General features: G+C 42.1%; 1 protein-coding gene across 1 annotated transcript in view; it reads left to right on the plus strand.

Moving 5' to 3' along the window:
• Positions 1 to 15,260, plus strand: part of sesn1 (sestrin 1) — a 52,122-nt gene extending 36,862 nt beyond the window's left edge. Inside the window, 8 exon segments of the mRNA XM_034231046.1 lie at positions 9,998 to 10,072; positions 10,168 to 10,368; positions 10,469 to 10,651; positions 10,917 to 11,153; positions 11,680 to 11,931; positions 12,025 to 12,215; positions 12,324 to 12,468; positions 12,569 to 15,260. Of these exon segments, the coding sequence (XP_034086937.1) occupies positions 9,998 to 10,072; positions 10,168 to 10,368; positions 10,469 to 10,651; positions 10,917 to 11,153; positions 11,680 to 11,931; positions 12,025 to 12,215; positions 12,324 to 12,468; positions 12,569 to 12,655 (1,371 nt within the window). The 3' untranslated portion in view covers positions 12,656 to 15,260.

Consider the following 15,260-nt stretch of genomic DNA (forward strand, 5'->3'; position numbering starts at 1 on the left):
CCACGTCCATTATGTGTGACATAATCGCTGATGAGGGACGTCAGCTGTAAGATTCATGCATTTACTAATCTTTAGTAGATAGTAAAAGTTGATATTAAAGTGTCAAATATGACCGATGCCAACGTTTTCTTTGCTAGTAAATATCTATCCATTGTAATTCAGATAACTTGTCCTTTGTTTGATACACTTGATGCACATAAAAGCACAACATTATTTTAAGACAAATTCCATCTCTCAGTAGTTAAAAAGGCTTTTAGTTTATATAAATCCTATTGAATAAATGTACTTTTTTTCGCTGTTGGGGACAAAGGACAAGATCATCATGATGAAGCAGTTTTCCTCTGCTTCATCATGATGATCTTGTCCTTTTTCTTCCTCTTTTCAAAGTATTGGATTAGTTTCCGTCTTTACTGAGTTTGTCACGCAACTATGCAAAGGTTGCTGAGTTGGCTAAACCATGTCCTATTACTGCTTATCAACTCCTTAATAGATTAATCCTGTTTATCAAACATGACACCAATAGGAAGGCTGCCAGTTAACACTATGGTGTCCACCTTTATGAATCAGCTCCCAGCATATAACAGGTTGTAATGTATGAAGATTTCAAATCAAGCCAATCATAAAAGTAACAACTTTATAATTTCAACCCAGAAATGCGCTTGTTGCATGGATTTACGAAATGACTAAGATAAGGTCATCACAGTATATTCAGTGAACGCTACACTGGACAGAAGCCATCTGACCTCCTGATTATATCTGACACTTCAAAGTTAGAGAGATATTAGAATCGGACTTGAGTCCCCAAGGGGAACGATACACAAAAGAGTTTCAGCCATTGGTCTGGTCTTTTCTTGGTCCAACAGGCCTGTAATTGATTAACTACAGAGCAAATATGTCCAACACTACCTGTGGCATGAGCCAGAGGACCACACACACACACACACACACACACACACACACACACACACACACACTTCTGTCAGGGTTACTAGGTCCATGGAGAGTTTGTAAAAGTGAAGAACAAGCGTACACACAAGCCCACTATATTTTTAAAGGGATAGTTAAAAAAGGGTTATGATAGATTTTTTAAAAACACAACAAAAAATGCACAGATATTCTAAACTGTATATCATGCTTATAGCGCATTAATTTCCCCTGAAACTTGGATTCAACCATCGTGATTATTTTTATTATATTACAGTGTTTAAATGTTTGAGTCATTACTCACTTGTTGCGTAACTATTAGGATAAAGATATTTTAGGACAAGAACATAATGTGTTTTGTGCATTTTCTCAGTGTTGTTTTCGACAGTACAAGTTTTTTTTGTCATGTGCTTATATTTGAGGAACTCACTGGGTGTATTCTGACAGCATGTACTATTTTCAAGTGTCTGTATGTTGTTTGAGTATGTTGCTACTTGTCCTTTTTCTGTTTGCACACAAGGAGTCTGCCGTGTATTTCCTGGTCCTCTGTTAGAAGTTTACCTTGTGATGCCAGAGTCCACATCTTTAATCTGTAAACAGTTTATTAGAAGGCAGGGCTACATACAGTATACTCTACTGTTAATCTTCTGTTGACCTTTCTCTGGCCAAGTGGTGTTTACCCAGAAGAGAAATAAAATGATAGTTAGCACTTGGATGGAAAACATCCCATGTGCCTCACAACTCTGTATTTATAGTTTATTAGCCTTTATAAAACCAAAAACCACAAGTGTAAGCAATGGATTGGACGGTGTGTTTATCTGCTCTAGTGTTAGCATGTGGCTCTCTAGCTTATAGCATTATCTCCAAAGCAAAGGAGCATTTCATACTATATTGGTTTATAAGGTTACAGGTTGATAGAAAATCTACTGTCTTGTTTTTGTTAACTGGACACTGGTCCTCGATGCTTTAACGGAGTGTAGGGAAGCATCAGCAGGCTTCTCCTGCTCCTAATTGGATTTGGGGAAGTTTATACTCGAGCAACTTCAGCCAAACTCATTATCAAGATCGCATTAGTTTGCCACACTGATTAGTCCTCACCCTAAAAGCATTTTCTCTTGTAACTTCACAACTGACAACCTCTGTGCTGCTTAATAATACTGGTGTGTATTGGTTCTACCCTGCGTTACAATAACATTGCTGGTCTTTTAAGTTACTATTTGGAACAAAATACTTGATATTTAACTATTTACAAGGACAGTGAAAAAAATAGTTAATTTAAATGATGATTTCCACCTTCACTCTTTGCCTTGCTTCTTTTGTCTCTCAAAGTCATACGAAACATCACCGCCTTAATATAATCTCTGAAATAATTGTATATGTTCATTGACGACGGGCGAAGAGGACAGCGACCAAGGTGATCGAGTTTCCACCTAATCAAACAGACATTTCATAAACAATTAAACATTAATGGGGCAGTGGGCGTGACGTCCCACTCAAATGGGGTGCTGCCAGATATTTTGTTCTGCCATTCAGTACCGGGGCTCATTGCCTATTAATGAAGTAATAGGACACGGCCAAATTGTTTCTGAGGGCAGCGATTAGGCCATATCACTTCCTCCCCCCTAAAGTACAGCAGTATCACATCCACTCTAAACTGCAATCAAAATGCATCCTGGTGAAGGTTACAGATTGATGAGATAGATGGTGGAAAAGAGAAGTGAAAATGGCATTTAAAAAAAGAACATGAGTGCAAGTTTCTAATCTTTGCTGCAGCCTCAATGATGTAATCCAGCAGACTATCAGTGTTTTTGTCTCCTCTCTAAACTGTTCACACTGGGTCTCTGCTCCTCTTGTCTTCTGTTATATAAAAATAGTTCATTGACTCCCCTGTTTGGAAGGATCTCACTTCTAGGTTCAATGGTTCATCAAGTTTGTATTGCTTTTTATAGCCCATCAGCCAAACCAGCCACTTTGATTGCTAGCTGGAGCGCCGTCTGCTGTAAAGTTGCTGTCGCAAACTTGTTTATCGGCGTCTTTGGGAATGAATCGCCTCCGTTCTGTACTCCCGCAGAGCCAGGTGAAGGCTCGGTTCTTTTGTTCTGGGTTTACAGTGCCCATTAAGAACTACAGGGTGATGATCAACAACTTTTTGGCCAGCTTCCCAGTGAGATGAGTCATTTTTTGCTCAGTCAGCACAGCCAAACTCTTGTCAGAGAGAGAAAAAAACAGCTGTGCATGCCAGGAGGCTCGCAGCAGCGTCAGAGCAGAGGGGCTGTTTTCTCTGGGGCTGGTGTAGGGTCAGCTTTGTTAGTGCCATGTTTCTAGATAACAGAGATAAACGTTCCCTATAGATGTCACCATCTTCAGTATCTGAAACATTTGCTCTGACACTTTGCAACACTCTGAGTTTTGTCTTTTGAGCGTTTTTCATTGATTCTGTGGTGGCTGTGTCATATCATGCTAAAGATAGCAGAGGAAGGGTTTGGTATTTTCTGTTTTTCCATAGGAACCTTTTCCTTGCATGTTGTATTGTGACAGCTGCCCCCTCCCTGTTAGAATAACATCCCCGGGAACACACTCTTCCTCACATGCACACAGGGGTTGCAGGCCAACGCCTTTTCTCCTGTATTGTAACCCACTGTACATTCATATTATTTAGGGAATTGTGCTTGTTTACTCCTGGCACTGTATAGTTATAAAAGAGAGGTTATCTTTTGTCCCAGATATACTTCAATGTGTAGGTTTTTATTTTCTCTTTCCCTGAGGTCTCCGCAGTTCCTCTGCATTTCATAGAAATCCAAGGAACGCTGCTTCCTCTCAGTGTTGGTCTGCGCTGGTCCAGGACCCATTGGTCTGGGGGGGGGGGGGGGTTGGGGGCCTCTCCTCTCAGGAAATACGGCGCTTGGCGAGACTGCTCCACTCTGATAGCCTGCCAGAAAACACACAGATCAGAGAAGAGGCGACTGGGAAAAAAGGACCAAAGTGGCTCAAAGAAAGCCAAAAGGCAACTCTCGGCCATGAAGTTCCCACATTGATTCAACTTTGACTTGTATATCTTGACACAAAATGAAAAGGGTTAAAATGATACTACATGAAACCCTAATTTCTCACTCTGAAGCTTATAATCAACAGGTTTAAAGACTTAGCAGCCGTTTCAGAGGTTTGTTACTGCTCTATAAGACAAGAGAAAAGTCTGCAGTCGGTTGTGGGCTGCTGGTCAGGTAAGGGTTAACCCTCCAGTTTGCTTAGTTAATGCTCTGTGATAGGTGAACAAGCTCGAGCTGTGTTTGAAGAGTGGGGTGGGGGATACCCTCTTAGTCTGCGGTTTTCACTCTTTGTTCACAAGTTTAAAACTATCTATAGATCTGTAGTATTTTTTAAAGTATTGATTTGCTTTCAAAAACACTCACAGCTGGTGTGAGTTAATTTGTTTACATGGAGGAAAAAAAGAGTTGTTGCTGTTTGAGCCTCTGGGCAAAAAATTATACATGTGGTTTTTTTGTTTGCTGTGCAGTTAGGAGACTTTCAATTTCCTACTTGTTGCAAAAACTCCAACAGAACAAGTTATAACTAAACAAATACACAAGTTATCTTTCTATGAAACAAACCAGATTGGTTTGTTCAGGAAACTTCATACCTCGGGCAAACTTTTTTCTGTTTTCCTTTCATTTTTTTCAGAGAAACAAGAGAGGCAGAAAGAGAGGGCAGAGAAGATTGGTTCCTGTAACTGTTGTTCTGCCCCCTGATTGGTGGAAGCCTGTTGCTAGGCTTATGTCAGTGTTCGAGGGTTTTCTGCTTCCTCTCCTCTGTGCACTGATAGGTTGGAGTTGAACTGCTCTGGTGGACTCCTGCCACTTGTTGAACATCCCCACAGTTTTTGAGGTTCCCTTCGTGACTTACTGCATGAGAAAACACAGCAGCCGCAGCCCTGAGACATATGTGCAGAGTTTAAGTCTGGCACGGCTTCCTCTCCCTGTTTTTTAATCTTATTAACTTTAATAATCCTCTTTATTGGTTTAAGCCTGTTGTTAATTCAGCTCCACACTCATTAAGGAAAATCAACCACTTTTGTGAGCATTTGAGAAAGTAGCTGCCATACTTTCTTACTTATAAAAAGTTTAGTGAACTGATTCTTGTTAGTAGACAGTTCGACCTTAATGAAACCGCTTCCTTGCTTTAAAACTACAATTTTTTTTTCTTTTCACTTTATCCTTTTCTACCGTAATCCTCATAACTTGGCTGTAAAATATTGGAGCGACATGAAAGCTGTTGCATATCTGTTTGTGCATTTCCCTGTACCTTCAATTCCTCATAGGCAGCGTCACTTATTGAACTTGCTACTACACGTCACTTAACATGGTTTCACTCTTTGATGCGCTATATTTTTCATGCTTTGTTGACAGAAACTATGTTCTGAATGTGAACAGACAGAAGACTCACACTTTGTAGATTGGAAGGCTGTAGGCTCTGACAAAAACATGACAGGGGTCAGCTTGGATTAAAGTTGAACAAAAAGTCAATGTCTTCTGAAAGCACTCATGCAGCACAACAGTCCTTTTTCCAACCAAAATGTGGCAGAATACACATTCCGCCTCCTTGAAAAGTACATCAACTAATGTTGATATTGGATATGGATATTATATTGGATATGGATATTTCATTTCATTTTTATTTGTCCCGCTCATGGTACGCAAAACCAAATGTACAATAATTGCCACAAAACATGACTCTTCCATTGAGCGAAAAGGAGCAGGGAGAAGAATAAAATCTTATGTGACGTGCCCCTTTCTAAAAAAATAAAAATAAATACAAATAGATGGTCTGCCCTTCATAATAATACTTTTTTTTTTTTTTTTTTTTCTTCACAGCCAAACATAACAGTATCTTAGGATACTAAGAGAAACACACAAAAAAAAAAAACTTATTTCCCACTTGGCGGTTAACGGAAAGAAACAAAACAACACCAAAACATCACATGTATAAGGAAAATAAAAGTGCAACACCCTCATCTGAGTCCTACTGGAGAAGAAGGTGGAAAGCGACACATGATGATGATAATAATAACATATGATATGGATATCAGATGCCAAGACTTTGACTGTGACAATCATGACTTTTAATCTTAATGGTAATATATGTTTTTAAAGGTTAATAATAGTCTAAGAGAAGTGGAAATGTGTCATTGATCAGGCCTTTTTTCTAATAGATCATTATCTGATGAGACATACTGTAAAACTAATCTGAGATGATTCCTGTTGTTTCCAGAGCCTTCTCTCCGTCATAACTAATCTTCCTAATGTTGTCCTAGCACCACACACACACACACACACACACACACACACACACACACACACACACACACACACACACTTTCATATCCAGGTGTCACAGTGGCTTAGTGGCAATCCTGCAGCTAAAAGGTCACTGGTTTATCTCCTGCAACCACTAATGAGTCTCTCAGACAGACACTGTTGTTTAGTTAGTGTAAACACCCAAGTAACGGCATGACTGTAAAAAGCATGTTCAGAGAAGTTTGAGTATTCCCTTACAGTGCAGGTGTACTTCAGACACCTGCAGTGTGGTTTTATATGTCACACAATGTTCTGAATCCGCTTCAGAAGACACCGCAAAGTCTTACAGTTTGCAATACAAGCCTGGTTTTTATGCATTGACGTCTAAAGTTAAATATTTTTTCATGTTCCCTTGAAATGTGTCAACACCAGAGACATGAAGTCCAAGTGTGCATACAGTTTTAGCACACTTATCTAAAGATACAGGGATTGGAACTTTCATTTTTTTAATTTAATCGTTTATTTGAACCGGGACAGTGCACATTAATGAACATTTTAAACAAAATAATGCTTTTAAATGAGCATTATTTGGCATGTGAACTGGATGTATATTTGGACAAAACCTTAACTCGAGGGTCACAAATAACAATTTTCTGGAGCTTTCTAAATCCAGAATTTAGTGTTTTGAGTCTATCATCAGGCACAATTATTATGATTCCTTGTATTTTGTTTTTTACGGTTTGCTTTTGCACAATTCAGCTCTTACTTTTTATGATTTGCAACTAAGACCAAAGCGAGCCTTGATCTAGGAAGGAGCAGATATGTCTGGATCACTGCACACACAGAGATACTCCTGATGTGAGTACAGTAAAGCTCACAGAGGAGTCAGTGCGTGCTCTCTGACAATAGTGTTTGTCCCTGTCCGCGAGGCCGGACCCCCGAGCCTAAGCGCTTTTATGTCAAAAGGTTTGGTGTGTCGTAAGCCCTAACGCTGACCAGCCTCTTCTGCAGCTTTGCTGAGCCATGGGGCTCCCTGCAGCCCTGGGAGTGCTGACTCCAGCCCTGGGAACATGTTTACCGCTGCCCCGCACCCCAGCCTGTGGCATCAGGAGAGGGACCAGGGAGGGGGGGGGGTGGCGTTGGCTAGAGCCACACAATGAACCTGCTGAATACTGTGCTATCTAACTGTCAGTGCTGGGGACTTGAGGTCGGTTGCCAAACGGGCCGGTCAGGCTCTTCATCGGGTGGCAGACACGCTTTCCTTGGCTCACCATTCCCTTATCATAACCAAATGTAACTTGTTTGTCAGCTTTTTATCGACTTCACAGTTCACATCAACTATTCCGTTGCTGGTTGTTGCAGGAAGGATGAACTAAAACACTATCTCATAAAATGTGCCACTCTCTCCAAACAATCTGAACTATTGTGTCGTTTCCATTGTGAAATCTCCAAAGGTATTTCTGTTTGCTTGGGAAACGTGTTGTTTTGAAACCCTACACAAAATGCACAAATATACGTGTGTGTGTGTGTGTGTGTGTGTGTGTGTGTGTGCACACACTTTTCAATATGTGGATGCTTTTCTAATGTGGTCACTGGCCATCCACAGAGGAAATAAGACTTCAATTTGGGCTTTTACAGGTAATTACAATCGTTTATCTCTTGTTTACCAGGTACCAAGTAATCTGCTTCTGGTACAAATCGTTTTCACATCCAGACCTGATATAAGGAGGCTTTTATAATGTGATATAAAATGTGTGGTACACAGTGTTGTTTTTCCAGTACATCTCATCTGATATCATTCTGAGTAATTATTGACTTGTATCCACTGCGGTGTGATAAACCAGTTAAACACTGTTCCAATGAAAGTGTTATTGCCAAGCTGGGAGAAACAAAGCCAGAAGAGCGGCCTTTCTTTTGTCTGCCCTCTCCTAGCTTTTAAAGGCCTCCTTCAGCTGCGGCTGATAGGTGGATCACATTATCTGTGGTCTGATAGGCTGCGGTGCCTCTAACTGAAGGCTGTTGTTGTTGTTGCAGCGGGTCCTGCAGCTATCTGTCTCGCTGATGCTAATCTATGCACAGCAGACCTCTACCTTCTTCTGCTGTTCACCAAGGACAGACGGGGGCTAGGTCCCACCCCCCCCCCCCCCCCCCCCCCCCCCCCCCACCACAGTGCTGAAAGACGCCAATAGGGGGACTTGCTGCCTGCAAGAGCTGGCTTTGAGATGTTGTTTTCACTGAATGCACATTGCCCAGATGGACACACAGATACCACAAACATGCCTCTTTTCCAACAACATTTGCCAACGTTACAGAAAACTATTTTTAGAATTCCTGCAGAGTGGTTTCTCCATATATGGTAATTGTTTTAAGTATTGATTGGAGGGAAAAACCAAGCAAGCAATCTTCTTGAATGGATTGCAGCCATCATTTAGCATACAGGGTGCAATGCATTGCAGTAAATTCAATCATGATCAATGGCAATGTGGAACAAAGAAGGAGAGAGAAGTGATGATGTTTTCTTAGAGGGGGGATTGTTCTCTCTGCTCACGTTTAGGACCCCCTCTCCCTCTTCACGCGTAGCTCCGCCTACCCGTGCTCTTCCCGCCGCCATTGGCTGCTGCGAGGCTGTTTTCGCCTCCTGATTGGCCGCTGAGCACGCCAATCAAACGAGCCGCGACTTATTTACCGAATGTATGAGCGAGAGTGGACGGTATTCTGCTGTAGGGCTGCAACAGCTGACTGCCGAGCACTTTACCCAGTGCCTCAAGGAACAAAGAGAGAAGGAAACAGCCATCAAGAAAACCTTTTTTTACATTTTTATTCCTTTGAAACAATCAAAGTGCAGCGAAGACACGCGATGAGGCACGCGGTCGCACCGGCAGAAAGCGTGGAAAATAATTATTTTGCCGTGACAAACCTGTTAAAGATATGTACCCATTGTGAACGGCTAAGCAAAAAGGTAAGAGGAATAAAAAGGCTACAGGAACAAATATCACCCCTCTGAATATCACTGCTTTTATTTCCTAAACATGACAAAGAGTTTTTGAAAACATTGTCACATTATTGGTGTTTTTAGGCGACGTTTTCCCTTTGAACAAACAAGCTGCAGTGCAGTCTTTTGTGCAGGCTTGTTTACGACAAGAAGAGTTTCAGTCGGTATCGGTCAAGAACATCGTTTCTGGGTTTAATTTCTTTGTTGATTTCAGAATCAAGAATGTAGACACGTAAATGACACATTCAGGTGCTTGTTTTAACTCTGTCATTTGTGAATTATATACATTTCGCCGGTCTTTCATTCATCCGCTTCATTGTGAGCTGCGGGACGGTGTCCGCTACTGGACATGTCTCGACAAGAAGCGGAAAGTTACAGGACGAGATAGAGGCAAAGTTCTGGTTGTGTTTTTAATGTTTTATGAAGGCAACGTTTGTGTTATGATTCCTCATTAATTATGAAGCGTTAGTTTAATTCTGATTTAATGTATTCATGTTTTGTTCAGTTTTGTTGAGTTGTATGTTACTTCCACAATGGCGAAAATCTTAAATCGCCCTTTTGGATTTCTCTCTGTAAACCAGTAGCCTACGGATGACTGTTATTAACTTCATATTTACTGGTGGCAGATAAATGACATTTCTGATTCGTCACACTGGTGAAGCAACACAGTGACATTAGAGAAAATAAATAAAAAGTGAGAACAAATGATCGCCGGCCAGCGGTGCGAAGAGCTTCTCCTCAGCTTTCCTGTGGTATTAAAGTGCATGTTCTCTTTCTTTTTGTCTTGCAGGACTTGGGAGTTAGAATCCCAAGACCCTTAGGAAACGGACCAAGTAGATTTATCCTGAAAAAGAGGTAAGAGACAGTCTGTTAACTCAATAGTGACTCACTTGCAATAAGGACTTATAACTCTAATTTAAAATCAAATGTATTAATTCAACTTGTCTTTTGTTCTGTTAGATTCTGGAAGTCAGTAAAGTGGACGCCAGGACACAGTCGATATTTGAGGATGCGTTTGCAGCCCTAGGTCGCCTCGACAACATTTCTCTGGTGATGGGCTTCCACCCACAGTACCTGGGGAGTTTCCTCCGGACTCAGCACTACCTGCTGCAGATGGACGGGCCCCTCTCTTTGCACTACCGACACTACATCGGCATCATGGTAGGATCCGGTTTTCGCTCTGATATCATCTCTGCACCAACTGTTGTATGTCAAGCTGTTAAACATCTCGTGGTTAACATCTTGTTCTGTGATCCTGCAGGCGGCAGCTAGACACCAGTGTTCCTACTTGGTGAACCTCCACGTGAATGACTTCCTCCAGGTCGGGGGGGATCCCAAGTGGCTGAACGGCCTGGATGAAGCCCCGCAGAAGCTCCAGCAGCTCGGGGAACTCAACAAAATCCTGGCCCACCGACCATGGCTTCTCACCAAGGAACACATTGAGGTGAGAGGAAGGGTCTGGAGGGGGAGGGACATTAAGAGTGTTACGCAACAGGCTGAGATCAGAGGTGGAGGGGGTGTAGCTGCAGCTGTACAACTTTGAGGGGTTTGGGAAAGTGACAGTGGAGGTATGGTGAAAAAGGGATGGGGTTAAGACTGGAAATCAAACATAAATAGGAAGGATGAAAGCACCTTTTCCACTTCTGTTGATGGCATCTTTTTAGGCTCCAGTTGTCAAGACTAACTTTATTTTACATCATTTTTTCCAGCGCCTTCTGAAGGCAGAGGAGCACAGCTGGTCCCTCGCAGAGTTAATCCACGCCGTGGTCCTCCTCACACACTACCACTCCCTCGCCTCCTTCACTTTCGGCTGCGGCATCACGACGGAGATCCACTGCGACGGTGGACACACTTTCAGACCGCCCTCCCTCAGCCAATACTGCGTCTGTGACATTGCCAATGGCAACGGTCATTCCATTCATCACAACGATTCGCTTGGCAACCAGGTGAGTGGTGGAGGATGATGTGTGAGCTGGAGCATGTCAGGGGTTTCTTATTGGGGTGTAAAACTTAAAGCAGAACACCAGTATATTATTTCCATGGCTTAGAGAAATGTAATCTATATTGGTACATCAGATACTTTTTCTGAAAGTATGAAACAGGAGAAGTATAATACTTGTTGATGTCATCTTTATAAAGTGTTGAGCTGCTCCATACACAAAGAATGACGGACTGATTTTTGTCGACACACAAAAAGTCAGTTTTCCTTTTTTAGAAAATGTCCCCATATACTCATTATGAACATTTTATATATTTCCCCATTAATTGTCTATAGAGTATTTGTACTTGATGACATCAAAATATGTAGATTTAAAACTGGGAGTGTTCATGTTAACCAATGTATTTTAACTGTCTTAGCCCAGAAGAATACCAATTATGATTTGATTTTTTTTTGCCAACATGTTTGTAGCATCTGATTGAAAATACTCCTCGTAGGACTTTTCCTGATTTGCTTGCTCTTTGTTTCTGTAGGAGTTGTGCGGCGAGGTGGAGGTGCTGATGGAGCGCATGAAGCAGCTGCAGGAGTGCGACGATGAGGAGGCGAGTCAGGAGGAGATGGCGACTCGCTTTGAGAAGGAGAAGACTGAGAGCATGCTGGTGGCCACAGCGGAGGACGAGGAGTGTGTCCCTTCCAGAGACATCTCCCGACACTTTGAGGACCCCAGCTATGGCTACAAAGACTTCTCCAGGAGGGGGGAGCACGTGCCCACATTCAGAGTGCAGGTAGAGATCAGATACAGCATGGATGTAGAGAGCAGTACGCTCAAACCATGGTCCACATGACTGTTATTAACTTCATATCTCTTGTTTCTGCAGGACTACAGCTGGGAGGATCATGGCTTCTCTCTGGTGAACCGACTGTACCCTGATGTTGGTCAGATGCTGGACGAGAAGTTCCAGATGGCCTACAATCTGACGTACAACACCATGGCAACACACAAGGATGTGGACACCAGCATGCTGCGCCGGGCCATCTGGAACTACATCCACTGCATGTTCGGCATCAGGTCAGTCACTGGACGCTCAGGAGGACATGTTGCCTTTTTTTATGACTTATATTTTGTAACCTGACCCGTTATGTGTTTTCTAACGCTGTGTCTCTCTGTGCTCTTCAGGTATGATGACTACGATTACGGGGAGATAAATCAGCTTCTGGACCGTAGCTTTAAAATCTATATCAAGACTATGGTGTGTAGTCCTGAGAAGACCACCAAACGAATGTATGAGAGCTTCTGGAGGCAGTTTCAGCACTCCGAGAAGGTAAGATCGTGATTCATCCTGGTGTGTAGCAGCTCTTTTAATTCTGTCTTAATGTTCAGTGTCTAATAGGTGTCTCTTTTTCCTCTTGTTTCTCCTGCAGGTCCACGTTAATCTGCTTCTTATGGAAGCGCGAATGCAGGCGGAACTGTTATACGCTCTGAGAGCGATCACCCGCTACATGACATGAAGTGCTTTTGGCCTATTTATCGTTGTCTTTTGACTGTCTTTGTCGTTGCTCATAATGGGACACTTCAAGAAAAAGAAAAAAAAAGAATATAAAAGTGGGGGAAACGTGAAAAGCCCTGGGTTGTGATGGTGCTTGTTTGATGGATGTTGAGAAGAGGATCAGAACAAATTTAAAGAAAATAACTGAAGTCATCTCAGACTGGATACACAAGCTCGTGTTGCCTGCAGTGCCAAAACTGACCAAGAGAGGGCCGCCTGGAGCAAACTCCGGCTCTGCTCGGGGTTTGTTCCAGGGAGAGGTTTCAGTGGTCCAGCATATCTCTTCTGTCTCCTGGTAGAGTGAAGACCCACAGAAAAGCCCAGAAAGCTGTGCAGCCAGAAACAGTCTGCACTTTGATTCTGTTGTCACTGTTATATTTGTTAGTTTCTTTAATATCTTTTTTTTCATTTTGTATTAAGGGAAGTTGTTGTCGATGTGGTTGCTTTTAGTGCTAACTGGAGATGGAAGCATTCACTTTGGGCGTTTTTTTCCCTTTATTTTTTGTATACGTGTGCCTGAACTATCCAGCACAGAGTTCATACGTGCTGATGCTGCTGCTCCCATGTTGTATTCAGCGGGGTCATATTGATCCCCAAATCAACCAACCAACCCCATTTTGTCCCCTAAACCCCCTATCCATTAGAAATCCACTGCATTACTCCCTCTACCCCACTCCCATATCTCAAATGTCAATGTAAGCTAATCTAAGGAGGTGTGGAAAAAAACTCAAAGAACACTGTCTGAGCCCTTTTTTTGAGTTTGACTGTAAACGTGTGGATGAGTTATATGTTCATGATGACTGAGGTGTGTGTGTGTGTGTGTGTGTGTGTGTGTGTTTCCCAGAAATGACGGAGAAAAAAAAGTTTGTCTTTAAATTTTATGTGTCAAAAAAAAAGCGAGGCACTTTGAAGGAACGCCTTCTTGCTTCTGCTGTAGCTCTGTTATTGTGAGATGACTGTTTTATCATTTGTTGATGATGATTTTTTTTTTTCTGGTAATGGGGATGTTAAAAAAAAAAAAAGCTAATCAAAAAGAAAGTTAGAAACCAGGTTTCCGGGGGGGTTTGCTTCCGGTTGCCCTGACCACACATTATCTGTCTTCCGCTTATCCCAGCTGCCTGGTCATCCTAACACTTACAAAGCTTTGGATTGTGAATTTACCAGTAAATGAATACCTCTTCTGTTTTTCTCTATAAAACTTATAAGATATGCTCTTTGGTGAGCAGAGACTCTTTCCGGGCGCCGTGTCCCCTTTGTTTTGGGACCCGGGGCCGACTGCGGTCGATTTTAGCTGTCGAACGCAAAATGTTGTAGCTGTGCTTATTTCCCTGCTGGGGAAGTCTAACCAGTGCGAAAGAAGCTTTTTTTTAAATTTTGAACAGAGGTGTGAAACCTCTGCTGTTTTGTTTTTTGTTTACTAAAACCAGTAAAGTACTGCATTCTTCTGAGGGTGGATTGAGAGTCAGACAGATGAATGAGTGAAGAGGAGGAGGAGGGTGATGATAAAAAGAATGGTACATTTGGAAGTAGTTTGAGAGGAAGTGGAGGGTTTTTTTCTTTCAAACTTCTGACTTATGTCAGTTACTGACACTTTTTATATGAAAATATATTAAAAAGATGAAGAAAAAAAAAACTGATATTGAATTGTTGTGTATCATTCGTAGTTTTCTCCTTAACGATTTGATTTCACTGCTTCATCGAGGAGATTATATTAGACGTGGAGAGGCCGACACAGTTCAGGAATAAAAAACTCACAGCACAATCGGCGTCGGTTCACTTCCACCGTTTGAGTTTAGAAAGTTAAATAATGGTGAGAAGACTCATGTGAAGAGGTGGGGAGTTGTTCCATCACCTTATGCTCCAACGTACACTCAGCTGTTTGATAATGAGGCTGACTTCATCCACAACAATCTGAACTCAGCCTGTCATCAGTAAGGTCCCGGGACTCGTATGACTCATTGAGAACCAGAGCCCTGCCCAGAGCCGTCAAAGTTTCTCTTTGCTCCTGACCAATAATTCGAGATAAGGGGGAATCCCTTGTAGGAAACTTTACCTCTCTTTTCTATATGCCTCGCTATCACCTCACTGGGAAAAACCTTCATTTCCCTGGTGAGGCTTGCTATCTGTCTGAAGTTCAGGGTGTTTCTTATCGAGGCCTGTGTGTTTGTTCTCACTCACCAGAGAAACTTAGTGTTATCCTAAACTGCCTTCACTTTTTCGGTTCCTCCAGATGATAAATGAAAAAGGAAACCTTGGCATCAGCCAGCCGGCTGTCTTTCATATCAACGTGAGAAACTTAATGTGCAGAACAATGTTTGTTATTAGCTCTGGCTAAACAATCATTTGGTGTTTTTTGAAACATCGGCTTGTCTTGTGGGTGTTTAAAGGTCTAGTGTGAAAACTGGGGGAAATGACAATATGGGTTTTTACATTAAGTGCCATTTCTGATTTGTCTCAATGTAATAACTATGTGATTTTGAAATGCTGTACTTTAGGTGTACTTGGTGTAACTTGTAAGCACTGCCTGGCCCCATATCTGTGTAATAAAAAAGGCCATGAGAAGCAAA

This window comes from Gymnodraco acuticeps, unplaced genomic scaffold (genome assembly GCF_902827175.1).
Source record: "Gymnodraco acuticeps unplaced genomic scaffold, fGymAcu1.1, whole genome shotgun sequence".
In the NCBI taxonomy this organism is placed as follows: domain Eukaryota; kingdom Metazoa; phylum Chordata; class Actinopteri; order Perciformes; family Bathydraconidae; genus Gymnodraco; species Gymnodraco acuticeps.